Here is a 27,724-nt window from a genome sequence, read left to right as displayed (position 1 = left end):
AGTGAGCCCTGTGGTTAAGAGGGGAAACAAAAGAGATGCAATCATGTGCTGTGCTGCTAGGCTAGGATACGCAATGGCCTAGGTTGTGAACTGCATTTTCAACTCAAAATAGTTTAAACTTACGATGAGGTTGTGTAACTACATCTAAAGTTAAGATGCATCAATATAATAAAATTTATTTGGAGATTTTGGTTTTTCAAAAGGTAGGGCAAAATGTGAATTTTGGAGAGCCATATAAGGTTTCACCAGAGAAACAGAAAAATAGGAGAGATAGATATAGATGATAGAAACCTAGGCACAGATGAGGTAAATTATTACAGGAATTGGCTCATGTGTCACAGATGGCATGAAGTCCCACCGACTGCCATCTGCAAGAGGGAGAACCAAGGAAGCTGTTGGTGTAAATATCGATTCAAGTCTGAAGAGAACGGCAGAGTAGGGGTGTGGGACAATTCCCAGTCTCAGTCGTAAGGTGTAAGAATCAGACGCATCAGATCACATAGGCAGGAAATGATGGTTGTTCCAGCTCAAGAAGAAAGACAATTCATATTTGCTTGCCTTCATGTTTGATTAGGCCCTCAATGGATTGAATAACACCTACTCACAGTGCTGACAGCGATGCTATATACTGCATACAGATTCAAATGCTAATCTCATCTGGAAACGCCATTACAGACACCCCTAAAAGTAATGTTTGGCCAGCTAACTGGGCATTCCTTAGCCAAGTTGACACACAAAATTAACCATCACATACTATCATGAATAATCAATCTTGAGTTTGAGATTTGGATTTGTTAGTTGCATAATACTGGATACATAGACTTTGTTTAATCATGTTGGTTAACAGTGTCAAATCTTTTAATGAGTTTTCATCTTTCCTATCTCAAAAATATCTTCAGTCATCCTAACTGATAAATCAAAGAATTGTAAGAGACTATTAGTTCTTGGTTTCATCTGAGAAAAGAAAAAAAACTGCATTAGAAGGCTCTATTCTCTTCCACCATCACTGTCTTGCTAGCATGTATACGTTTTTCTGTCTATATAGAGCTCCATAGTCTTTCTTTCCCCTCACTCAACTTTTCCCTTTCATCTCACTCTCTCAACCTCACACATTCATCACGCACACACGAACCCCAGTACATAAAACTGACCGTCCTGTAGGCCTGGACGTCACCCAAAAGTGGCCATTCCAGACTTCTCTTCCCACAGTCTCCCAAAGCTGGGGCCCACCGGTGTCTCCTCTGCAGGTAGTCTCAGTCAGAGTCACTTCAGTTCACTGGAGATGTTTTAACAATCCTCAGAGAAAGAGTTCATGAATCTAATTGCGATTGCTAATTGTGATATGTCCATTTGATGTGACCAAGAACTGCCTAGCAGATTAATAAATTTTGGGTGTATCTGTGGATTGACACGTAACCCAGCAAACTGAGGGGTCAAGAACCACCCTAGATGCGGTAGCGCCAACCAATAGGCTTGTAGCTTAGGTGGAAAAGGAAGGCTTTCCCCTTTTTTCGGAGGAGCTTTTTACCATTGGTCCTGGACACCGATCTCCAGTTCCTTCAGGCTGCTCGCACAGACCCTTCCGTCAAAGCACCGACTCTGAGGGGAACTTCCAGGCCTTCGGCCTTTAACCACTGCTGTATCCTCTGGCTGTCCAACATCAATTTGGCAGACGGCCTCTGGACTCTTCCAGTTCTGATTCTGCAAGCCCACCACATACCTCCCTGGTATAATCATACATACATTAAATCTTTTCCTCTAGAGAACTCTAATACACTCACTAATCATAACAAAAAGCAATCAAATAAAACTGGATGTGGGATATTCTATAAGACAGATGATGGTGACTTTCCATAAATGTGAGGATCACAAAATACCAAGAGCAAAACAAAACAAAACAAGACACCAGAGGAACTGCTCTAAGAGATTAAAGGTATATAAAAATAAATGCAATGTGTGATCTTCAATTAGATCTTGGACTAAAAAGAAACAAGAAAAAGCTAAAATCATTCAGGAAACTAGGGAATTATGCATATGGATGTGTATTAAATAATATTGTCAGTGGTCTATTTCTTGGGTGTGATAATGGCATCGTGATTATTTAGAATTACTATGTTCTCAAAGTTCATAAAGTGTTTGATGAAGGGAAAAACATTACTCACTGCCTTTAGAAGATAGGGGGAAGCTGGGAGTGGTGGCACACTCCTGTAATCTCAGCACTCAGGAGGCTGAGGCAGGAGGAGCGCTATGAATTCGAGACCAGCCTGGACTACATAGTGAGTTCCAGGTCAGTCTCAACTATATAGTGAGACCCTGTCTCAAAACAGCAAACAAACAAAAAAAGAAGAAGAAGATAGGGGGACCAGTGCCTCCATCACCTTAGGTGAAGGGACCACCCAAGAGGTTCCCACTACAGCAAGATCATCTCCATCCAGGACATGTGGGGCTCTCTAGCACTAGGAAGAGAGGGTACTGGTCAATCTTAAATGGCTTCTCCAAAAAACCCAGTAAGTTCAAATTTCACCCTACCATGGTTGAATTTTGCTTTATATTACAAATTTAGGGATAAACAAAACCATATACCTGTGACGTTTAACTGTCATTACACATGTCTGCATCTAGCCCAGTGTCCAGTACATGACACTCTTATGAAGCATCAGTCTTTTCCTTATCCAAGCACCCCGTCCTCAGACACTGTTTCTGAACCTTGGTTCAAAGTACTCTGCGATCTTCATACCTGCTAAAATATGGGGTACTTCATTTCCAGTCTTAAGAGGACTCCCTTTCACTCCCAAAAGTATCTGAATCTGGATGACGAATGGTAATATCACTCTATCATCACAGTCAAAGCACATCCTGTGAAAGGGGCACAGAGAGCGCCATCATCTTTCTTAGTAACAAGTTACCAAAATGTGTATTCAACAGCATCCCTACAGCTCATGCACAAACGAACAGCTGACACACTGTTGCATGCCTATAGTCCCAGCTACCTAGGAGGCTGAAGCAGGAAGATGACAAATTTGAGGCCAGCCTGGGCAATTTTGCAGGAGTCTGTCTCAATAAAATTAAAAACTAAAGGCTGGGGACATAGCTCAATGGTAGAGACTTGCCTAGAATGTGCGAGGCCTTAGGTTCAATCTACAATATCACAATCAATCAATCAATCACGAAATAAAATAAACACAAACGTGGGGGTGGGGTGGCACAGAAGGCCTGGTTCATTTCAGTGTTTTGCTCTCTCACTTCCAGGGTAACCACATACTGAAGTTGGAAATTTAGACCATGAAAACGGGAAGCAGGAGATATCTGTGATTCTATATTAATAAAGACGCTCACCTATGTGACCCACACTCTGTTAGACCAGTAGATTACTTCAATGGCAGATGACTTTTCTTATTCATCTGAATAAGAACTAGATAGGCAGTGATCTAATGCAGCTTGTAAGATAAAACTCCACTGTTCTTGAGGCCCTGTGCCTTAGTAGACACCCACTTATCCCAGCCTTTCTACTTAGGGTGAGCAAACTCATTTGTCCCACTGGGCTCTCCCCCTTTCCCTTCCCTGAGAAACGGCTCATACTCTTTTCTTTCTTTTTTTTTTTCTTTTTTCTTTTCTTTTGTTTCTTTTTTTTTTTTTTGTACCAGTGATCGAACTTGGGACCTTGCGCTGGCAAGGCAGGCAGTGGAACCACTGAGCTAAATCCCTGGCCCCATGGGCTCTTACTCTTGAGAGAAATCAAAGTGAACAGAAGAAATGCCCCTTCTCCTGGACAACAGGAATAAATGTGGAGTTACAAATAAAAGGAGCAGGAAAAGGGTTGGCTTCTACAGCTGCCAACTCACTCCAGAGTTGGACTTTTAGTACTTGTAACACATCTTGTTATTAATACAGCCCATTTAACATACTCCATAAATATAAGCCATTTATATCGCATTACACACTTCAGATGGAGCGGCACAGAGTCAGGACGTAAGCTGTATCTCATGAGGACATTACACAATAAAGCAATAAAAGCTTTCATATTGTGCTTTACATTTTGCTACAGTATTTTAATTTTCATTCCTTACTAGAATTAGAAGCTCTATGGAAAAGGGTTTTGTTCATTCCCTTCACTGCTTGTATTCCTTTAGCCCACAAAATTCCTGGCAGGCAGTCAATGCTCAATAAAAATAATTTAAAATATTTGTCAATCCTAGGCTGTTTGATTCAATGATTAACTCCTTGATACATTTTTATGTATTTTTTAAAGTTTTCTTATACCTAAAGTCACGTTTTTCTTGTTTTCCAATTAAAACACTAAAAGACTTTTTTTCACAGGTTCAGATTATCACTTTTTACCCCAATTTTCAAGTAATCAATATTATTAATACTGTTAAAAAGGCTGCACTGAAATTTTCAATTAAAAATGTTTAAGTTTTGAAAACTCTCTTTCCAATATATACTATTCTTCCTTCCTTAAAAATATAAAAACAAATATAGAACAATCTGTCATTGTCTCTTTTATTCAGTGTCAAAATAGCATCTGTTAACATTACCACTGATCTTATCAGGAAAGTCTAACTATTGGGAAGTTGTCAGGCTCAAAATGGTATGTATTAGTTTTCCAAAATTTTAATTTTCACTGGGGGCAAATTCTATGAATCCTCTAAAGTGATAGGCTCACTTTGTATTTGTAAAAATTACTGACAAAAATCCAAGACTAAACAAGCAGTTTGCCAGATGTCCTTCTAAGTAATACTGATGTCTCATGAAAACATGACTAGTTAGGCACAGAACGATCACACAAAGATTCTTCCCACAAGAGTCCTGCATAATTTGTGTAGAGTAGAAATGTTTTATGTATAATACCACCAATCTTGTCAAACAGATTGAAAAAGATGTACTCAAAAGGTTAGGGTTTACGAAAATTAATCACTTTTATTGTTCAGGAAGACTTACATAAAATCAGATCTTCATCCCTGTAAGTAGACTTAACAAATGAATTTACTCTGTATGCATAAGAAGCAATTTATTAGGTTCATTCCAAAGGCTCTTGGGGAAAAAAAGGCCGTGCCTTAAGCCCATTAATATCCCATACCTACCCTGATAGGCTTTACATTTCTTTTTCTAAATATTAAGATATTCATGATAGGAAAATTTTGAATATTCATAAAGTCTATTTGGGATGGTTGTACAATCTCTGCTGAGAGGGTTCAGTGATGTGACCACATTTCGCATGATCAATAATCATATTTTTGGATTAATGCTCAGAATGCCCTGGCGACATCAATCAGTGTCCAATTCTGACTCACTTGAGAAGCTTCGGAAATGATCACTGAACTGCTCACATCACTGTTCAAAAGAGCAAGAGATGATCAAGAAAAAGCCGCAGGAGATGGAGGCTTCTGTTGATCATGACTGCTAAGATCTTCTGCGGGATACAGCTACACCTCCGGTTCTCCACAATCCTGATCGTTGGGCCTACTGTATTGAGTAGATAAAAATCCTAGAGAATCGATCCTGCCCTCCCACACCTCTGCCTCTTCGTCTCCTTAACAAGCCCTACCACCAGCACCACTGCGTTGCAAATTTGGCAGGTTGGAACCTAGGAAATTAAGGGAACCACATTTTACAGCCACAGAGGTCACGATATTATGACTGAACAGTAAGCTATCACATGTACTCTGCAGTATCACATCCACATCCTACAGAGAGCGCGGGGTTGTCTCCTCAGGGAAGCCCTAATCAGGTTCTCTTCTTCCTCCTTTTATTGATCTTCAGATAATGAATGAGGAAGCAGGGTCCGGCGACCCAGTTCCGGTCATTTTTCTCTCCTTTTCCTTGGGGCAGCACCCTAAACAGTCCCAAGAATCAGAACTAGGAGATGGAAAGGCAGCAAAAGATCCTACTTAGACTTCAGGTCTGAACCATATGCTCAAATCAAGCTTTTACAGAAATGAGTGCGTGGAGGGTCGAAGATTTAGCTCAGTGGTACCGCCGCCTGCCTCCCAAGCACAAGGTCCCAAGTACAATCCCCGGAACGTCTCCCCCCATAAATAAATAAAATAAAATAAAAAGAAAAGAAAAAAGAAATGAGTGCATGGATTTTGTTCATGTTTGCACAGCTACCGTAAAGAGGGCGCTTTGGTGTGGTCATTATGCTACTGGGTACTGCAGATAAACTCCTTAGGAAATCCTGTGGCCAGGAGCGTCATGAAGTCATCCATGCATTCCTTAGTCTCTGGCTTTAATCACACCATAAAAGCACAAAGCCTTGCCCAGAACCCCTCGTGCTTTTTCTCGCCTATCTTATTCACATCAGTTATGGCGCCTAGCAAAATGCCGACTTCACAGCACTCAGTAAGTATCAAGAAACTAATAAAAAACAGAAGCGTATCACCCCTGGTACTATCAGTAATCATTCCCCTTCTCTGGATAAATCTTAAACAAGATCTTCAAAAATAAACAATGGCTGCGGATTGCAGTATTCCCCCACAGCCAGCATTTACTGAGCCAAGTATGAATGTTAACCTGTTTAATCAATTAACTCCTCACACGCATATTGGGTAGTACGGTGGATATAGATGAGAAAATGAAGCTTAGAAAGGCCAAAGAACTTGAGCAAGATAATGAAGATAGCACTTAGCAGAGTGATAACTAAGGGTAGGTCTTTCTTACTCTAGAGCCATAGTTCAGAATTCTTTATTCCCTGTGTTTCTCAAGTATTTTTAAATTTCTGTAGTCAGAAGATGATGTTAACAGAATCACATTGTAAAGATATTACAACCAATGACAACAGAAATTAAAAGAAAGAAAACTTTCCAAAATGGTAAGGATGTCTTTTATACAATATCAAGGTTGTAAATTTATGAGACATAAACTAATCAGCATTATTTGTGGTCCATGAATTTTCATACTGTACATTTTGAAGAACCCAAGAAAGATGTACTTAACTTTTGTGGAGTTGGGCCCACCCTTCCTTAGGGTGATGAATATTATTCACTGAGAACTAACACTACACTGGCACTCCAGATTCAGTGTTTGTGTCCCTGCCCCCAGGCTAGAAGGTTGAAATTCAGACCCACTATGATGGCATTAGGAGGTAAGGCCTTGCGGGGGGGTGAGGTCATGAACGTGGGGTCCTCACAAATGTGATTAGTGTCCTAAGAAATCCCAGTTTTTCCTCATCCATTCTACCAAGGGAACACACGGCATGAAGACTGCCATTTATGAGCCAGAAAGTAGGTTTTCAGAGGATACTAATGTGCCACCAACTTGACTTTGTATTTCCCAACTTCCAGAACTGTGAAAAATAAATTTTTGTTGTTTATAATTCAGCAAGTCTATGGCATTCTATTATAGCAGCCCAAATGGACTGTCAGAAACTGGTAGCAGGAGTTGTGTGCTGCTATATAAAAAAAATTAAAATGTGGATACACCTTCAGAATCAGGCAAAGGAGAAGTTTGGAGGTAAATTCTAGGAAAAGCCTATGTTACCATGAATGGTTAAGGGTAATTCAGGTGAGGGCTCAGAAAGAAAGGAGAACTGTAGGAAAAGCCTCAGTTTTCTTGAAGAACACCTGATGTCTTAGTCACTGTCCCACTGCCGATACAAAACACCTGCAACCTAAAGGAGAGATTTATTTTGGCTCACAGTTTTGGGGAATTCAGTCCATGGCTGGCTGGCTCCAAGGCAGAATGGCATGGCAGAAAAAGCAGCCAGGAGGCAGAGAAAGAAGACAGAAGCTGGGACAAGATACCTTCCGGGTCACACCCTCAGTGACCACCTCTCCAACCAGGCCCTATCTCCTAGTACTTAAGTTGTGAACTCATCAGTGGGTTAACTGATGCATACAGCACCTCTATGATCCTACCACCTTTCAAAAGCCCCACCTCTGAATATATAAGACTTTTGGGGGCATTTTTGATCTAAACCATAACACTTTAGTAATCCCAAACAGAACATTTCTAGGAATATGAATGCTAAAGCCCATATGATGAAGTCTCGTGTAACAATGCAGAATATGTTATTGGAAAGTGGGAGGAAAATTATCCTATTATAAAGTGACAAAGAACTTCGCTGAATCAAGTTTGTGTTCTAGGGTTTTATGGAGGGTGGAACTTAGGAGTGATGAAATTGGATATTTAGCTGAAGCTATTTCTAAGCAAAGTGGTGAAGGTGCAGTTTTGGCTCCTCTTGACTACTTATAATGTGAGAAGAAAGAAGTTACTTAAAGACAGAATTGTTAAGCACAAAAATAATTTTAGACACTTGGACAGTTCTCTGCCTATCTCATAGAGAGAAAAGAGAACAGTAAGAGTGTGTCCAAATAACCTTCTGAAAATGGAGACTAGTATTGATCATCCATCTCAAAGGAAGCCAGGAGCTATTCTCCAAATAATGGAAGAAAGACTGAAAGTGACTGAGAGATCTTCAGAATTGCTACTCCCATCACACATCCAGAGCACAAGAATGAGGAGGAAGGAGCTGAGCAGTTTCAAAGAAGGGTACCACTGAACCATGGTGGACTCGGGTCCATGCTACTTGGCACAAGCTCACGTCAAAGGCCGCTTCCACCCACTGGGACCCCACACTCCTCAGCCACTCCTGTGCAGCACCAGGCACCCTGGGGCAGTGCAGGCCACTCCAGAGGGAGCAGGCAGCAATCTTCCACGACGTCCCTGCAATGTGGTCTCCAGTGGTACAAAGAAAACACAGGACTGGAGGACACAGTCGTTCTACCTCGGCAGTCAAAGGACCGGCACCAGGGGTCAACACCCACAACCAGGGAGAACTGCATTTGGGGAAGGGACTTCCATGCAGAGCTGCTATGGAACTGTCTCACCAAGCTAGGCTGAACGCTTCCGTCGTAGTTGTCCTGGAAGGGAGAGCACTGAAAGCCAAAAATATTATGATTTGGACTTACCCAGGATGTTTTCTTCTTTCCCATATCTCCCTTTTGGAATGGGTATATCAATCCTACATTATCTCACCATAATATTTAGGATACACATGACTCACTTGGCTTCACAGCTTAAGAGCAATTTGCCTCCAGATGAAACACATCTTGAACTCACTCACATCTGATTTAAATGATATTTAGATGAGACTTTGGATCTGAGAATTTCCAGTTGGTGCTGGAAGAGCGTAACATGTTTGAAACTGTTTAGATACATAAATATATTTTGCATGTGAGAAGGAAAGGGATTTTGGAGGCTGAGGGGTAGAATGCTGTAACTGGAATTCTTCTGATGCTCAAATTAATACGTTAAAATCCTCATGGCATTGGGAGTTGAAGCCTTTGAAGAGTAAGTAGATCACGAAGGTGGGGCCCTTGTGAATAGGATTAGTGCCCTCAGAAGAGGTGGCAGAGAGCTCCCTTTTCCCTTCCACTGTGTGAAGACTCAGCAAGATGTTCATGTGTGAAGCAGAAAGCGAGCCTTCACCAGACACCAACACTGCTGACACCGATCTTGGGCTTGCCAGCCTCCTGTGCTGTGAGACACAAGTTTCTGTTGTTTGTAAGCAATGTGATTCATGGTATTCTGTTCTAGCAGCCTGTACAGAATAAGACCACTGAATTCTTCTTGTGAATTGTTATCTTTCGCAGGAATTATGCCTTACTAATGACTTTTTAAAATGCACATAACATTAAGTATTTCAAGTACCGGTCTATACTGTGTTTGGACTCATAAAATGCTCTACAGATATTACGCTGGTTCTCCAATGTGTAATTTTCAATGTGGACTGAGAGAATGATACTCATTTTTGCTTGTGTCTTTTATTTCTGCATAGTACACAGCATACTATATGCATTCAATTTGTGACCAACAATGAGAATGGCCCAACTGATACTCCACTTACTAGAAATTAGTCCTCAACAGTAAGAAATAAGAGAGTCAGTGTTTAGGACTTGAAATAATAGATTTGTTACATGGTTAAAAGTCAAAGCTGTCTTTCAGGTAAAGAGGTGAAGGCTCTTGATTAGCATTAGTAGTCATTTTCTCCAACAGCTCTGTAAAGATTTCTGTCTATCCTGTCACACTACTTTGAAAATTTACCCTTAATAACAATCCAAGTGAAATGTACTGAACCATGAAACAAAATGTCACACTGTGCAAAGCCAGTCACACCCGTGAGTCATTTCCCACAACAGCCCCGTGAGGGAGGTCATTGGCTTAATCACAGTTAGAGACAGTGAAAAAACAGTGAAAACGGAGACAGTGAAAAAACAAAGAGAGATATGATATGATATAACATGATGTGGCTGACAGACCCAGGCAAAATATACTAAAGCATTCAAAAAGCATAGCTCTCATTTGCTTTACCAAGAATCCTGCTACACCATGAAGACACAATTCTAACAGCAGCTGTCAGAGACAAGAAGGCATCGTCTTACCTATGAAAACCCTGCTACAGAAAACACACATGCTAAGAAAAACAAAGTCGTCTCAAATCTGTGGGTCCTCAGAATCCCAGTGCACCTTTACTTTCTTTGAAATGAGTACCATTTTAAAGTCCATGGAACCCCTTATCCATTCTAACCTATAAAATTTTTCTTCTGTATTAGACAATGGACAATTCTGTTTCACTAAATTTGTTCATGGATATAAAAGCATGGGGGGGGATTTTACCTATGAACTCGTGATAAAGGAGAACGGAACAAGACTGCAAGAAGGAAACATGGAGGTGTAGGACACACGTGTTGCATCTACACCATGGCTATCTGTTCAAGGCATTTATGCAGAAGGACTAAAGCTACTATGATATCTTGTCACAGGCAAAAATGATCTTGTGGGCTTTCTTTTGATGTGCTGAGAGTAGCCCACTTCATTTAATATACAGTTTAAAAACCAGCCTTTAACAAACAACCCCCCTTTCTAAGCTTTTCTACTTTATTTCAGAGAAATAAAGCCTCCTTCATCCCCAATACTACCCAGTATGTATACCCCAGTTGCTCTGAGTTAGTTTGTTACTGTCTTAGCAATAAAAAGCCTAGAATATTAAGCCTCTTAAATTTTGATGAAAATTAAAGAATATTACACAGGAAATGATGTGAAAGTCTAGCCCCAGTCATTTGGCTTTAGATGCAAAGCTAAGGCCCACAGAGGTTAAGACACTTGTCCATGATCACATTTAGTTAAGGGCAGATCTGGGCTTGGGAGCCCAGTCTCAGATACCCAGCAACATGTTCCTTCCTGCTCCTAAAGGATGTTCAGGCTTGGCCCTCATTTCTCACACGCTGGCTGCCATGGCCAGAGAGGGGCTATGTACAGAAGACTCTACCCATGGTAGGCACGATAGTGGCACTAGTGGGCAATGAAAGGGTGGCTGGCATCATGGGAGCATTCCAAAATCTCCCCTTATGCCATGTCCTCTGGGTGCCCGCTGTGGCTTGAGCCTCTCCTCAGTACGGAATGAGGAAGCCATGACACACCAGATGGCAACAGGCTGCAGTGTCTCCGTTGCACAGAAAGAAAATGCGAGCCTGTGTTCTCTTCGTCTTTCGTGGACCTCCAGGGGATGCCCCAGAAAGGACAGCTGAACCTCGTCTGTGATAGAATCAGAAAGCAGGAAACGCTCACAAAGTGAACACCTTGGGCTGCCCATCGCGATGGGCTGTGCATCACCCTAGGGACAAATTAGCATCTCATTTCCCCTGTTACACTGATTAAAACCTATAAGCCGGCCAGATTCAACCAGACAATTATTATTACTCATCAATATAAGGAATGATTTATAAGATTTCACTGATCGAAATACACAAGGAAGGCAGTTATGATGATGTATGTTTGCCATTCCTGCACTCAGGAGGCTGAGTCAGGAGGACTGCAAGTTCAAGGCCAGCCTAGGCTATCTAATGAGACCCTGTCTCCCAAAACAAACAAAAACAAAACAAAACAAAAATACATAGAGAGGAGTTACATCTCTACACAACTCTCCACTCTGGAGGAGAAATGGGAGCAGGCCTCTGGGCAAGGTGAACATAAAACAGGCTGCAGAGGTGGCTGAGAATGTGGAGAAGGCAGATATCCGTATATTCTTTTGACCTGTCAGGTATTATTATTATTATTATCATTATCATTATTATTATTATTATAGAGTACATAGCAGGTAAGCTGGACAGATAAGCTTTTCTTACTTCATCCCTGGAAGCAAACAGATGGACTCTCTCGTTGCCCAGTTCTAATGCACTTGGTGTTCACGCTCGGCCCTGAGACATTGGGCTTGCCAAACACTAACACGCTGCGGACAGTGAGAAAACTACCAAAAACCCACAGCTAGACCTTCTAGTTCTACTGCAGCAAGGAAAACACCCACTGTACATTAGGTGACTTTCCATAAAAGGCAGCAAGGATGTGCATCTACACATGTAAACTGGAGATGCCCAATGTCCATCAAAAATACTCACTTTTTAGTATAAAAAATACAGAGACAGCCTGTAAGGATAATTCATATCTATTATTTCATGGGGCTCATTATGATAACTGCAGCAATTAATTCTTCTCCTCATGGTAGTCAGCAAAATAGCTGTTATTTTCAAATATTAAGGCAACTTAGAAAACAACCTTCATCCAGTCTATGACACTCTAGTGCATTTTGAAATCAGTCTTTGAACACGAGGGCCCAAAACTCTTGAGATGAAAAATTTTGATTCCTATCAACCAGCCACCTCAGTGCCTGGGCTTCCTTTCTGGATTGTTGGAAGCTTGCTACCCACATCTCTCGCAAGGAGTTCCCTTGTGGAGCCCGAGGGCAGTGAGGGCAATGAGAGGCTGAGGAGAAGGCAAACATGGCGGGTGCTGGGCAGCTCAAGTGGGTCACTTCGGCCTTCCATCTTTTGGGAGGTAAGCCCTGCATGGAGAGAAAGGAATAAAAGAATTTAAAATATCTGATAAGGAAGCACAATTCCCACGTTTCCACTACATAGCAAAAAACCCAGCATATCTGTTCCTTAAGTATCTTCCTTCCATAGCTAATTCTGCTGAAGAGTTGAAGGGGAAACATTTCCCAGATACTGAGACAATTCTGTGGCACCGGCATATGCTGTCTCAATTCTTATGGCAAACAAATTAAGAAAAATAGCTATTACCTTATACTATACAGGTGGGAACTAGAGTTCAAAGAGTTATAGACATTGTCCTCAGCAGAGTTTAGTTTACCTAGGGCTGAACCTAGTTCTCTCCAGACCCTAAAGCTCCATGCTCCCTCCTGCTATGCTTGTTGCTATTTATTTCTCCTTTCTCCCGTATGCCAATCTCCTCTCCATAGGAAGACTTTTAATGTGTTTAATACAATTTTGGGTACTTTAATGTCTTTTCAGAAAATATGTTCTCATTTTCTGGGCACTGATTTCCTGACTTAAATATCCTACTCCATTTGCTACTTTTTCACCGAGCATTGTTTTTCCATCCGTCCATGTGGTCATTTGTACATCTCATCCCTGTTTTTTTTTTCATCCCTGTTTTTAATGTGTCTCCACTGCACTGAACTGTCCCCTATGCTAGAATGTTTCCACTGAGCAATAACAATAACAATATCTGACATCTGCACAGTACCACAGCTTCAAAATGTTTCTGGACCTCCGCTGCTATGAGACTGGTCCACGGCCCCTACTGGTTTACTTCCCTGGTCTCCTCTCTAGCTCTCCTGAGTCTACCCTTGGCCCACTGCAGGCTGTACTCAGCAGCTCTCTGTATTCCAAATTCAAGTCTTTACGATGGCCTAGAGTTCAAGATTTGATACTCTACTAATATTCTAAGAGAAGAGGAAAGGAGAAAGAGAGAAAGGAAGGAAGGAAGGAAGGAAGGAAGGAAGGAAGGAAGGAAGGAAGGAAGGAAGGAAAAAAAAAAAAGGGAGGGAGGGAGAGAGAGGAAGGAAAGAAAAAAAGAGAAAGAAAGAAAGAAAGAGAGAGAGAGAGAGAGACACATTTCAGAAGGGCAAACTAAACATACACACATCTAATTTTATTCCTTCATGGAACACCATTAATGTGAGAGTAAACAGATTTTTCTCAAAAGATATTAACCTGTAGGAATTGAGAGAATGGAAAGGGGAGATAGTAAGACATTGGATTACAAGGCAGCAGCAGAATGGATGGAGAATCAGCCCATTTTACAGTACAGATGCTCAAAGAATAAGATACCAGATACACCTGGAAGTGGGAAAAGAGCAACAAACTAAAAGCCATTAGCAGAAAGTCTGTTCAAGGAGCAGTCAAATATTCAGATTGCTTTCTCTACTCCTGATGGGTAGATACTGGCCACTCCTTTGCTTGACAAAAAAACAAAAACAAAAACACTTTATCTCTGGAAAAGTAAAATATAAGATCTTCAACTTGGAGAACAGGAGGCAAAATGGTACCCAGAAATACTCAATGAGCATAGGAAGGCTGTACTGATTTTTTTTTCCTCCAGGACTGTAGATTGAACTCACAGCTTTCTCACTGAGCTACATTCACTCCCATTTATATTCGAGACAGGGGCTCAGTCACTATGGCAGGGCTCAGACTTGTGATCCTCGTGTCTTGGCATCCTTCTTGCCCTCTTCCTGCAATCTACTCCCTCGACAGCTATGGCTTCACCATCTAGGCAGACATGTGAAGGTTCCTTCTCTGGGGAATGTGACATATCCAAGAGGACATAATTCACATATCTTGGGTAGCAACCCAGCCAGGCCACCCTACAATGAAGCCCAAGGCCATTGTGTCCTACTGCATCCTTACAACTACCACAGAAGCAGATTATAAAACATCTGAAAAAAGTTACCAACATGGAAAACAGGCACAAGCAAGGAGAAGAAATTTTTGGAGAACTTTAACATAACATTCATAAGAGAGATAAAAGATTTATGAAAAATAGAATCCGATACCAGAAAAATATTTTGAGAATAAAAAAATGAGAAGCTAGAGACTGAAAAAATATTACCTGAAATGAACAAAACCAACAAAAGCATTGAATGATATAGCTGAGAAATATTACATAAAGCACAAGAAATGGAAAAAGCAAGCTGGGGGTGGTAGCAAAAGCCTTATAATCCTAGCACTAGGGAGGTTGAGGCATGAGGATCATGAGCTCAAGGCCTGCATGGACTACATAGCAAACTCAGGTTCAGCCTGAACTAAACATCAAGATGCTTCAAAAAATAAAAAAGAAAAATAAAGAAAAGAAAAAGAATAAAAGCATTCAACACTAGACTCAACTACCCCCGGATCTGTCCAACATTACAGGACTAGTCCTGGAAGTCCAAAATGAAATATTGAGAGCTCCACAGGAGAGAGAGGGCAGGAAAAAAATCATCCAAGGATATAATTCAGAAAATGTCCCCAAACCAAAAGATCTCAGTTTCAGAAAGGAACCACTGAAGGTCCAGCATGAGGAACAGAGTCTCGTGCCAGAGTATATTTTTGAGAAATTTCAGAACACCAAAGGAAGAGATTCTATAACCTCCCTCATAGAGAAGTCCAATGTCAGAATCAAAAGTTAGGATGAATTGGAATTTACAGGCAGCAATAACAGAAGTTGAAAGGCAATAGTGAGGATCATTAATAAATGCTACTTTTAGTAGCAAAACTTTAAAGAAAAAAAGGACATTTCATAGCCTCAAAATAGCTCCTCTAAATATTTGCTAATTCCTCTGGTGGCTTTGGTAGTTTTAATGTGTGCCCTCTAATTATTGGACAGTCCTCTTTCAAGTAGGTAAAGTTGATTTCCCTTCCTTTAATGTGGGGTGGACTTAGTGATTAACTTAGTAGAAAAGCAGTTAACTTCACCCTGGAGGAGCCCAGCAGACACCACCGTAACCAAGGGACCAGAGTCACTATGGGCACTGTCAGGCTGCTACCATGCATCGCCTGGGAGACGGACATTTTCATTAACATCTGTAACCAGGTGTCAACCAGAGAAAACAATGAACAAACCACAGTAAGAAACATTTTATAAAATAGTGACCCCTACCATCCAAAAGTTAGTAAAACTCAGATAATACCGAGCACCTGTCACAGAGCAGAGGCGACGTGACGGCTAAATACAACCTAGAGCTTGATTTGGTCCTGGAGCAGACACAGGATGTTACGGAAATATGATGAAGTATGACTAAGTCTACAGGTTAGTTAACAGCAGTGCACTGCTGTTAGTTTCTTAGTGTTGACAAATGTACCATGGTTACATAAAATGTTAACATTAGGAAAAGCCAAGTGAAGGGTATACAGAACTCTGAACTTTTTTGGTAACTCTTCCATAAACAAATTATTTGAAACTAAAAATTCTTAAAGGCCTTGACAATTTTTTGTACCTCCTTCAAGTTTTTAATGCTGCCTTCAAATTTTTGAAGAAAATTCGTTATTTTAGTAGTTTACACTCAGCTAAACTATAGCTTAAATGTCAGAAAAGAATGAAGATGTTTTCATACACCCTCCCTTGTACCTCTTCTCGAAAAGCTACTGGGAGTATAATCATCCAAATGAGAGGGTAAAGTAAGAAAATAGATTTTAAAACCTATATAAAATGGAGCTATTAACACGGAAGACGAAGAAAAGAAAGGAAATCCCTGAAGTGCTAGGAACGGATGGTCTGAGGTTAATGTTCTCAGGTAGATGGCAGCCAGTGCACATGTGAGTAGTCAGACGGTGTAGGAAGAGGTCTCTTCCATGAAAGGAAATGAACTCGGTGCTTGACAGCTCAACATCTACGGAGGGGACGTGAACAATCAGCAAAGACTGAGTCAATGACAAGCACATGGAAAAACAATCAAATGAGGGAAAAGGAAATTATTGATAGAAGGAAACAAAAATTTACAGAAAAAGGGATGTCATAATATACTGCATAATACATAATTCATCCGAGTATGTTACATCAATGTAATCACATAAATGTTGACTATAAGAATATAATGTATCCATGTTATTTAGAAACACCAAGTTAATGTCAAAATAATTAAATAGCTAAATAATATGGGTGCTTCTGAGAAGGGGAAAGGAAAAAATGGAAGACTGCTATTTTTGTTAACTAACTTTGTAGAAATATGTGATTCTTTAATCTGTGCGCATGAATATCTTTTTCTAAAAATAAAAATTTCAATGTTAAGATAGTAACATTAATCCATCAGATCTACAATTATTATAATCTTCATGTATATTAAATTTAGAAAGTAGCATAGTAAAGCCAATTTGGAAATAAAATAACTTGGGTAGTATGAGTGGTTAGATCGACACAGTCACTTTTTCTTAAAAACGTCCACAGAACACCTGAGAGAAGTTCAGACTGAAGAAGAGAGGACTGTGTTAGGGTCTGAGTATGAAATGTTCCCCAGCAGTTCACGTGTCCACTGGTTCATGTACTTGCTCATAGTGTTAGAGGTGGGGCTTTTGGGAAGAGGACACTGTTCACCTTCATTGAGTGCTAGGTACAAAGGTCAGACAGTATCCTAATGAAATGAACAATCAAAAGCAGGTAGCTAAGATTTTACTACAGAAAAAGTTGGGTTCGATATAAAGGACAACGTAACTGACAAAAGATAAAAATAGGTTACCTTAAAAAATATTACCAGCACTGGAAATGTTCTAGCACAAATTAGCAGACAACTTGTTCATATGTGAAACACCCTCAGCTCACTGCTGAACCTCTTCAATTTCCTGCCCAATCCTGACCCTGCAAAACTGTTTACGTGAGATGGTCAGGAATAATACACTCTATTTTCTTGCCTGCCCACTCAAGAGAAGGATCCACTCAACAGAGCAAGATAAAGTTTCATCTAAAGGAGAAAGAATCTTATGAAACAAACTCTCTTCTCTCTAAGGTTCTGCCAGAAATATTTCACAGTATGACCCGAAGGAAGTGTGTTTGATGAAAGAGTTATGGCATTTCTAGAAATAACTAAATTTTGCTACTCCTTTCCAGCTGAGGTCTTGGGTAGGAAAAAGTTGTTTCTAAAGCATGATTCAAAAACATTTTGCTTGCAGAGACAAGATGGCTCCTATTCCAACAATGACAGAAAGCCAGGTGATCCTCAAATTCTTAACTTAGCTCGAGGCCATCAGGGACCTGCATTCCAACAATAAACAAGCCCTTCGAAGGAAAGACAGACATAGGATCTGTTTCATCTTTGCCACAGCAAGGAGAAAGAGGAGGCCACTGTACAAACAAGTAATAAGAAATCAACTAAAATTTTAACAATTTCTTGAAAGTGAAGTATGGACTACTAGATCAGTTTGAAATAGCTGGGAGGCCCAGATGCAAAAGGAGAGTTCATCCATTAAATGAGAAAGGAAGAAGGAGGGAAAAGCAGGAGACTGGAAAGAGTTCCCTTCGTTGGTGCAGTGCAAGGGGATTGGGTGATCAGCTTATGCTGCAGATTTAAAAAGTGCCTCCACCCTCTGCAGGCCCTCTTCCATAAAGACGAAAAGTCTTAAACCGCTGGGTCGGGGGCAGAAGGGATCTTTCTATCTTTACATCCAAGAGAAAAAGCTATTACTTCTAGGGGAGGGAGAGAAGCAAAACTCGTGTGTCTCATGGCTGGGAGAAAGCGAGAGTGTCCTTTGCGTCTAATATCCTACAATGATACCAGAGCTGACCTACCACTGGTGAGGGCCACAAAACTCGTCCCCATCCAAACCAACCACAAATACAAGGCAGGAGGTGGCTACTAAGGGCAGGAGAGACTGGGCCACTAAAAAAGCATCACCCCTGAGACACACAGGGATTCAGAGCTTCCCTACACCTGGGTGTGACAAGACAATAAAGCACCCACCATACCTTCAACCTGAATCTACCATAAAGTAACAAGCAACGGCAATTTATTGAGACATGAGAACAAGGACAGCGAGAGACTTCATCTGCACCACAGCAAGGCAGGAACTGCTAAAAGCTGAGGGTACAGAATACTGAGAAAAATGCTTTAGTACCCCAGACCCTTCTCTAGTCACAGGTAATAGGTCCTATTCCAACAATGTTGAAATGCCCAGTGTTTAGTTACTGGATAAGTTCTAGTAATGGAAAAAGTTGACATCTATAGAGTGCTAAAGGTAAAAACAGCAACATAAAACCCAAATCTAGCTTAAGTCCTGACTAGGCTGACACAACACTACACATAGCAAGAGCCTGACACAAAAAGAGACGTGCCCATTTCTACATACAAATGTCCTTAGTCTCTGTGCTTCTGCAGGTGGTGTACAGCAATCACTCAAACATCAGGAGACGCAAACAAATGAGGAGATGAGTGAATAAATGAACACTGTCAAGAGATAAAACAATCAGTAGTGACAGAGTAAGAAATGACTCAGACATTGGTACTAAGGAGGGACTTTATTTTTTATTTTTTATTTTTTTATTTTTTTTGGTACCAGGGATTTAACTTGGGTCCTTGCGATTGCAAGGCAGGCCACCGAACCGCTGAGCTAAATCCCCGGCCCTAAGGAGGAACTTTAAATAGCTACCATTGACACTTTTAAAAAGTTATACAGGATAAAATATAGAAAATATTCATGAATGTGAGGAATTTCAGCAGAGATGTAAAGTAAGAGTCAAACGAAAATACTAGGTTTCAGCAGCTGAAAGGATGCTGAATTTGGCAGCCTCTAAGCTACTTTCAATTCTGACATTCTATGATTCTTAGGCTACCACTGCAAGACAGCAAGAGAAGAAAAATCAAAATGAGGAAATGGATGGTTTACATGTAGAAAACATGAGGCAATTAACAATCTACCACTTAGAATTATTCCCTCATATCTCCTATCTAAAATTAAAAAAAAAAACCCTAAAAAATACTTCAGGCAACTGCAGTTAGAAAGTAAATTCTATTAACTTTGAAAGAAACTGTCTGCTTTGTTCTATTTAAATACAAACAGGGAATCTCTAAACAGTCATGTCATACTGAATCATTTTTTCCTAGAAATCTTGCCCATACTTTAATATTCTAACTTCAAAAAAGCATGCAAATTGCTTTAAAATTTATGTTTGTTTTTTTAAATTTTTTTATTTTTGGGGTACTGAGGTTAGAACTTGGGTCCTTGTGCTTACGAGGCAGGCAACAGAACCACTGAGCTAAATCCCCAGCCCCTTAAAATTTATGTTTAACATTTAAGGATAAAAATTTTGATCCAAGGCATGTCTGTTGGATGCCTTTTAATAACTAACACCCAGGATAAATTCTTACACATAGTAGATTAAAGTGTGTTCAAAGAAAGAAAATGTAAAGCAACTCAATCCCTCCCAGGAAGTGTCCATTGGATGACTTAGGGTTGTTACTCCATGTGGCAATTTATTACCAATGTATACATCATGCCAGAAAGTTTTTAAATGAAGGGATGTGCTAATGTACTTTGCTTGGTGGACAATGGACTTAAAACGCCTAGAATTCCTGAGCGCTATGGCAGTAGTGCTAAGAACTGGTTGCCAATGATTAGACTGTCCTTTGGAAGAGGCTAACAGAATCTTTAAAGGAACTATTCAAATCTCCCACTGAAGAAACTTCCTTTACAATGTGCTTCCAAGTTTTCTTCTATGATTTTTACTAATGTTTATCTAAATTGTAAGCCCTATGATGGGAACTATGTCTTTTATTCTTACCTTTGTCTAGTAAAATAATGCCAGAAAATAGTACATCTTCAATAAAAACATTTCTTCCACAAATTTGCTCAATAAATAAAAGTCTTCCAGATTAAAAAAAAAGTTATTTATAAGCACACACGTAGATTTCATTCCTTCCTGAAACCCAGAAAACGACAGCAATCAGTTTTCCATTATAGCAGAGATTCACAAGGAAAAAACATAATGATGGGGAAAACAGCCAGAAAACTTTGGGAATTGCAAAATTAATAGACAGATGGCAAAAGATTTAGTTGACCTGAGAAAGCTAAGTTCTGAGAAGCAATAAAAAAGCAAAAAAGTAACTGTCACTGTAGAGTGCCCAAGGCAACATACTTGAGCAGACACGTCCTAGTAAACTGAACCTCCCAACCTCGCTTTATCTCCTCTTCCAGCTGTTCAAGACTCTGACCAAAGGCACTTCTCTTCTCTTTCCTTGTGACTCCCTTTCCTGCACTAGGACTTAACCACTGAAATCATTGTGGAACTCTTTTCTGCAACCATGGCACACACGTACAACTCAAAAGTAAGGGGAAGTTCATCCCAGTGGGATACACGTTTTACCAAAAGGAGATATGAGACAATAAATAAATTCACTCCCACCCTTTACTGTTAAGAAACAGTCCTGAGATACAATGTAGGCTCCTCCGTGGCACAAAGGATTAACCAGTCAGTCCCACGTATCTGGATAAAGCTCAGTGCTCTAGCAAGAATACTTGAAGCTTGTCCTAATGACTTTTCGAATGGCTCTGTGAATCGCGGACATGATGACAGTCTACTGTCAGTAAGGATGCCAGAGATTTGTTGGCACAATATTGAAGAAAGTGATCAGAAAGTTCAGGAAGCTGAAAAAGTTAGGATGGATTTTGGAAGGAAGGTGAGATCAACTCCCTGACGGGGTTTCCTGAGAGGTTCAAGAGCACTCTTCCTTTGCAACGTAAGTATGGAAAATATCGCTGAGAGAAAATGGACAATGTTTTACTGGTTGTTATGGTTTATATCTATATGTCCCTGCGGAGCCCCATACACTGAGAGGTGGGGCTTCTGAGAGGTGACTCGATAACGGGAGCGTGGTACCCGTCAGTGGGTTAGCTACGGATGAGCTTATGGAGAAGTGGGATGGGAGGAGGTGCGGCGCTAGGGCTGCAGCCTGAAAGGATCTGTCTCCTTCCCTCCTCCCATGACTTTCCTCCCTGCTTCCGGCGGCCACACCAAGAGCAGCCCTGCTCTGCAACGCTTCTGTGCCATGATGCCAGCCATGGAGCCAGGTGGGACTGAAACTTCTACAAACTGTGAGCAACTGAACCTTTCCTCCTTAGAACTGTGTGTCGGGTCCTGTGTCTCAGAAACAAGAAAGTAACTAAGACACTGGCATCCTGTGAAATGGGCAACCCTAGGATCACAGTGACTCCAAAATGGGAAAAGATGTGATCGCAGCACTAAACCATCAGAGGTGAGGAGGAGGCAACTGCCAAGGTAAGCAGTAATGCCAGCCGGAAGTTTCCCCAATCCACAAGGCTCATGGCATTTCCAAAGGTGAGAGAGATGGTCAAGGCAGTTAGATCGTTGCTAAAACTGCAGAAGAAAAGAGAAGGTTGGAGGAGGGAGAGGAACAGAGAAAACACACACTGATGGCCATTACCACAGCTGAAATTCAAGTCCATCATTGTAATCAAGAAGTAATCAGTTCATGACCCATGCCCAAAAGGGCCTTTGCTGTAGAACTGTTTAATGGGTAAGGAAAACAGATTATTCAGATTTTCACAGACAGCTGGATAGCTTTAAATGTACAAATAAACTTAACAGGGGAAAAAAAACTATCAGAAAAGTAGTTGGAAAATCTCCAGAGATATGAATCTTAAAAATGGTAATAAAATATTTGTGAGTCAAAGAAGAAATGACAATGGAAATTTTAATTCAGTTTTTTAAATTAACACAATTCAAATTGGGTGGTGAGAAAAGTAATACTTCAAAAAGATTTAAAAAGTCAAGGACCCAAGTTTCTTGCCCTAAGACATTTGAAAAAGAAGCTCAAATTAAGCCTCAAAACGAGAATCAAAATGCTGAAGATATAGGGAAGGGTGAAAGGGGTTAGCGGGGGCAGGGGTATGGGGAAAAAACAAGAACCAAGATACATCATGTAAAGGTACAAGATCCCAGTGACAAATATAACTATTGTTTGCTTTAAATGTACCAGTAACCTTAATGGGAAAAAAATGCTGAAGATAGCAACAGAATCATTAACATAAAAAAGAAACAAAGTTAATGAACTAAAAGGTAGTTATTTAAAAAAATAGATATAACTATTCATATTCATCATAAAGAGAGAGAAAAACAAAATACTAAAAACAAGAGACATGCCCTACAGATACTACAGATATTAAAATGATAAAGGTATATTAATAACACTTGCCAATCAGTTTGACAGCTTAAATTTCTTTTTTATTTTTTTCTCACTGAGTTTACTGGTACTTTTTAGGAACACAGTACATTTACATTCATCACTGGGATCTTGTACCTTTACATGACAGGTCTTGGTTCTCATTTTTTCCCCTAACCCCAGCCCTCCCTTCACCCTCTCCTCCCTTCCCTATTTACAAAATTTTTTTTCTATTTGTTCGAGTGGGAAGGGTAGGGGAAAGGGCAGCTTAAATTTCTTTATAATTTATTGAAAGATACAAGCTAGTAAAACTCAAGAACAGATAATGTGAATTGCTTCTATTTAAAATTCTAATTTAGAGATAAAATCTTTTCCCACAAAGAAAAGTCCAGGTTCTGACAGCTTCACTGGTAAGTTCAACAAAATATTTAAGGAAGAAGTAATACTAATACTACACAGATTCTTCCAGAAAACACAAGAGAAAGGAGCACTTCCAACTGAGCCTAGGATAACTATATATGAAAACTAGACAAAGACACTGAAAGTACAGTCCAGGATACTTCATGAATGTAAATACAAAAATTCTTAAAATTTTTAGCAATTCATGTTCAACAACACATAAGGATAGGGTCGGGGATTTAGCTCAGTGTTTCCGCCGCCTGCCTTGTAAGCGCAAGGACCCGAGTTCGATCCTCAATACCAAAAAATAAAATAAATAAATAAATAAATAAATAAGGATAATACATTATGATCAAGTGAGGTTTATCCCAAGAAAACAAGATTAAGAATCTTAAACTCGAAGGGCTAGGTATTTAGCTCAGTGGTTCTGCAACCTGCCTTGCAAGTACAAGGACCCGAGTTCAATCCCTGGTACCAAAAAAAAAAAAAAAAAAAAAAAAAACTCATCACCGTTGGACTGGGGGTATAGCTCAGGAATAGAGTTCATGTTTTGCATTCACAAAAGCATGGGTTCAATCCTCAGAACAAAAACAAACAAACAAAAAATCATTATCATAATTCACTATTTAACAAACTAATTAAAAAAGAAAAACCATATAGATAAATGTAGAAAATCATGTCACAAAAGTCAACAACCACTCATGATAAAAACCGTGGTCTAAAGCCAGGCATGGTGGCTGGTGAGGTCCAGAGTGGTGCTGCTGCAGGTAGATCCCAGTCAGGGCTCCATCCCAACCCCAAAGGCTTGGGCACACCCACCCAGCCAACAGCCCCTCCAGAAAAGAGCTACACAGGTGCACAAGCTTCAGCCAGAGGACCACCCCATAGCATCGGCAACAGCCAAGGGCCTGCCCGGAAAAGAGCTACAAAGGCACATAAGCAATAGCTAGAGGCTTGCCCAATACCATTGATAAGTGAGCAGAGACCCTAGCCAGACGTCTGTTCAGACAACAGGAACTGGCGAACACAACCCCCAGCTAAAGGCCCTCCCAGACAACAGGTACATAAAGGCCTGAACAAGAGGAACAACTAGATACCATCCCAAGTGTGCACAGGCCCCAACCAGTAGTCTACCCAGTGGGTTTTTTATACAATGGAGTACTACTCTGCCATAAAGGATAAACCCAAGATATTTCTAAGTAAATGGATACACTTTGAGACCATATTCTCAAAAGGAATTAATTGGACACACATGTTTAAATATCTCACTGTTTCTCCTGTGTGAGAAACCAAAAGGGTAAATAAGGACCAAAATGTCTCACAGATAATGGGAAGTAGGAAAAAAATGTTCACATGGAAAGGAGAACAAGGGAGAAGAGAAAGGGAAAGGAAAGAAGGGAAAAGAAAAACAGAATAGAAGGAAAAATGGAAACAAAGCTTTTGAAGATAAAGAGGGAAAGAATGTCTGAAGGGAGGTGATGGAAATGGGAAAAAAGAAAGCTATATCATGTACAGGTACAAAGTCCCTATAATGACTGTGATTATTACGTACATCTAAAATGTACCAATAAAATTAATTTTTTCTTTTTGGTACCGGGGAACTCAGGTCCTTTTGCTTGTGAGGCAGGTGGTGTAATAAAATTAATTTTTAAAAAGAAAATTGATAAAATTTTGGACTCCAAAAAATAAAATGTACCAATAAAATTAATTCTTTAAAATCTTAAAAACATCCTTGGCGATACAAACAACAACAAAACAATAAATGCTGAATATGGTGAGGGATGACTGTACACCACTGGAGGAAATATAAAATGTAAATTAGCACAGCCATTATAGAAACCGGCAAGAAGGTTTCTCAAAAAACTGGATCTCGAACTGGCATCTGACCCAGTTTTACCACACTTGGTATACGTCTGAGAGGATCACTCCGCATACTATCGGGATACCTGCACACCTGTGTTTATTATGGCACAGTTCACAACAGCCAAGACACGGAACCAACGCGGGGGCCCACCGACAGGTGAGGGGTGGAGATAAAGCGGTTGATAGGGAATGTGTGCACACACAATCGAGTATTATTCAGCCGTAAAGAATAATGAAATTTTGTCATCTGCAAGAAAGTGGATGGAACTGGAGATCATCATAACCCAAACTCAGGAGGACAAATGTCACATGTTCTTCCTAATATGTACGATCTATCAAAGGTGACATGAAAGTAAAAGGGAGGCAGTTATTAGACAAGAAGAAGAACATAAAAAGGAAGATGTATGAGAAAGGGTAATGGGATGATGGCTGTGACTAAATACGCACTGGAACTCAGTATTTTATAAAATTAATAGGCACTAAGAAAAATATTTCAGGTTTAGGAGCAATTCAGATTTAGATTTTTAGATTAGGGATGTTCAACTGGTAAAGTCTATGAAAATATTTTAAAATTTGAAAAGCTTGAAAATCTAAAATACTTCTGGTTCCAAACATTTCAGATAAGGAATCCTTGACCTTTATTAATAAGCATATGGGGATGCCCGAAAGAGACAAGTCAACAGTGGGGGTGGACGCAGGACTCCAGGAGGCTGAGACAGGAGCACTGCAGGTTCGAGGCCAACCTGGGCAACTTAGCAATTCAGTAGGATGCTGTCTCAAAAACTAAAAATAAAAAAGGGCTGTGGATGTATCTAAGTGCAAAGGCCCTGGAGAAAATGAAAACAAAAAAGGAATAGAGATACCTGTAGATATGAAATAAAAATGAGTTTCTAGATGGCAGGCAGTAGAGAATGAGTAGAAGGGGCCGGCAAAAACCACCACATTTCTTTGCCAGAGTACTGGTGGGAACGTTAAAGGGCTGGCCATGTGGGTGACAGGCAGAACTCGTAGCTTGTATTTATTTATTATTGGTGTGAGAGTGTGTGTGAGTGTGTGTGTGTGTGTGTGTGTGTGTGTGTAGCAATGGGGATCAAATCCAGGGCCTCAGGCATGCTAAGCAAGTACTACTACCACTGAGCCCCCTCCTCTGTCCTGTAAGTTTTATTTCTGAGCTTTCTCCCATCTTTCTGCATCCTCCTTACCATCACTTCCTAGCACCTGCAGCATAAGCAAATACCAAGGAAATGAGAAAGGGGAATCGAAAGGAGACGACTGGTAAACTTCACGGCCAGCGCAAAAGCTAGCAATGGCGTACCCAACCTTCTTGGGGACCCTAACCTCTCTGCCAAGAGTGAAAAGCAGAGATAGGCAGCTGTCATGCAGCGAAGGGCAACACCAGGCAGAACAGCAGAGACCTTGGAGATGGCCAGCCTAGCACTCTTTGGCCAGACTTCGCTTCGCTTACCTTTTCCTGTAGCCTAATGTTTTCCCACACCTTGTTGCACACCATACACTCAAACGCATCAATGTAGTTGTCCTGGTTGATGTCTTGCACTCCCCATTTCCGCTCCCTGAGAGCTGTCAGGAGTCTCTGGTTAGAGATCTCACCCTTCAGCTTCCATTCTATGTAGGCCTCGTACAATCTGTCATCATAGTCCAATTGTTTAATGTAATTTGCCAGTTGTCTGGGGTGAGTGAATTCTGATACAAGAATAGCACTTCTGTTACTTGGAAGCCAATCCATGATGCTGGGGGACCCATAATACACAGGAACTACTCCGAGTTTCAGTGGTCTCCAGAACTTCTCTGTGATGTAGTCATCACAAACTGCATTCTCAAAAGCAAGGATAAACTTATACTGGGCCATGATCCTATAAAAGTCATCGGCATCCATAGAAGCTGGATTCTTCAGCTGCTGAGGAAGATCTTTGTTACGTAAACACTCACCATAGGAATCCACCTCAATGTAAGTCATTAGCTCACGGACATAGCTGTCCCTATCTGATGGCGGGTCACAGTCTGACTGTACATACACCAGCGGAGCAAGTCTTTTTCTTAGGTTGTTTTTGGAGTGCAAAGGAACTACATATCGGAGTGACTTCAGGGCATCTACACCCTCCAGGTACTGCGTAGTTAGTGGCAAGTGGGAATGCCTGCTGAATGTGGCCGTGTAGTTGAACAAAGTGAGGACTGGCTTATGAATGAGCTTATAATTGTTTTTTGGAGACTCTTCATGGAATAGGGCCCAGTCATGATGGGCTTTCCGAGGCAGAGGTAAGCTATCTATGTTAAAGTCGGTACCTGGGAAAAGAAAATAAAGTATTAGTTATGTCCGAAAGAATTGAAGATTAGAATACAGAGAAGTCTGAGGCTATAAATAAAAAACATCAGTCTCAGTGCAAAGTGGCTGGCAGCCGATCATTGCCTTTCATCCTAAAAGCTGCCCCAACAGAGGATCACCAAGTAGGAAGGCAACCTTCCCCATTTTACTAAAAAAAAAAAAAAAAAAAAAAAAAAAGG

At 40.5% G+C, this 27,724-nt stretch overlaps 1 protein-coding gene across 5 annotated transcripts in view; it reads right to left on the bottom strand.

Annotated features, from left to right (window-relative positions):
* Positions 1-6,012: 6,012 nt before the first annotated feature.
* Positions 6,013-27,724, bottom strand: part of Fut10 (fucosyltransferase 10) — an 82,514-nt gene continuing 60,802 nt past the window's right edge. For 4 of the 5 annotated variants that reach the window (XM_010604352.2, XM_033765369.1, XM_010604371.3 and 1 more), the window contains 2 exons: positions 26,670-27,505; positions 6,013-12,835 (listed from right to left, as the gene is read on the bottom strand). In XM_010604352.2, coding sequence (XP_010602654.1) covers positions 12,587-12,835; positions 26,670-27,505 — 1,085 coding nt within the window. In that variant the 3' untranslated portion in view covers positions 6,013-12,586. Of the gene's footprint in view, positions 12,836-20,544; positions 20,683-26,669; positions 27,506-27,724 lie in introns of all 5 variants that reach the window. The other variant, XM_010604394.2, reaches the window with a different exon arrangement.

The sequence above is a fragment of the Fukomys damarensis genome, unplaced genomic scaffold (genome assembly GCF_012274545.1).
Source record: "Fukomys damarensis isolate Sample0158 unplaced genomic scaffold, DMR_v1.0_HiC HiC_scaffold_18, whole genome shotgun sequence".
Lineage (NCBI taxonomy): Eukaryota > Metazoa > Chordata > Mammalia > Rodentia > Bathyergidae > Fukomys > Fukomys damarensis.
Note: the sequence above shows the minus strand (reverse complement) of the source record. Positions and strands in the feature narration are given on the sequence as shown.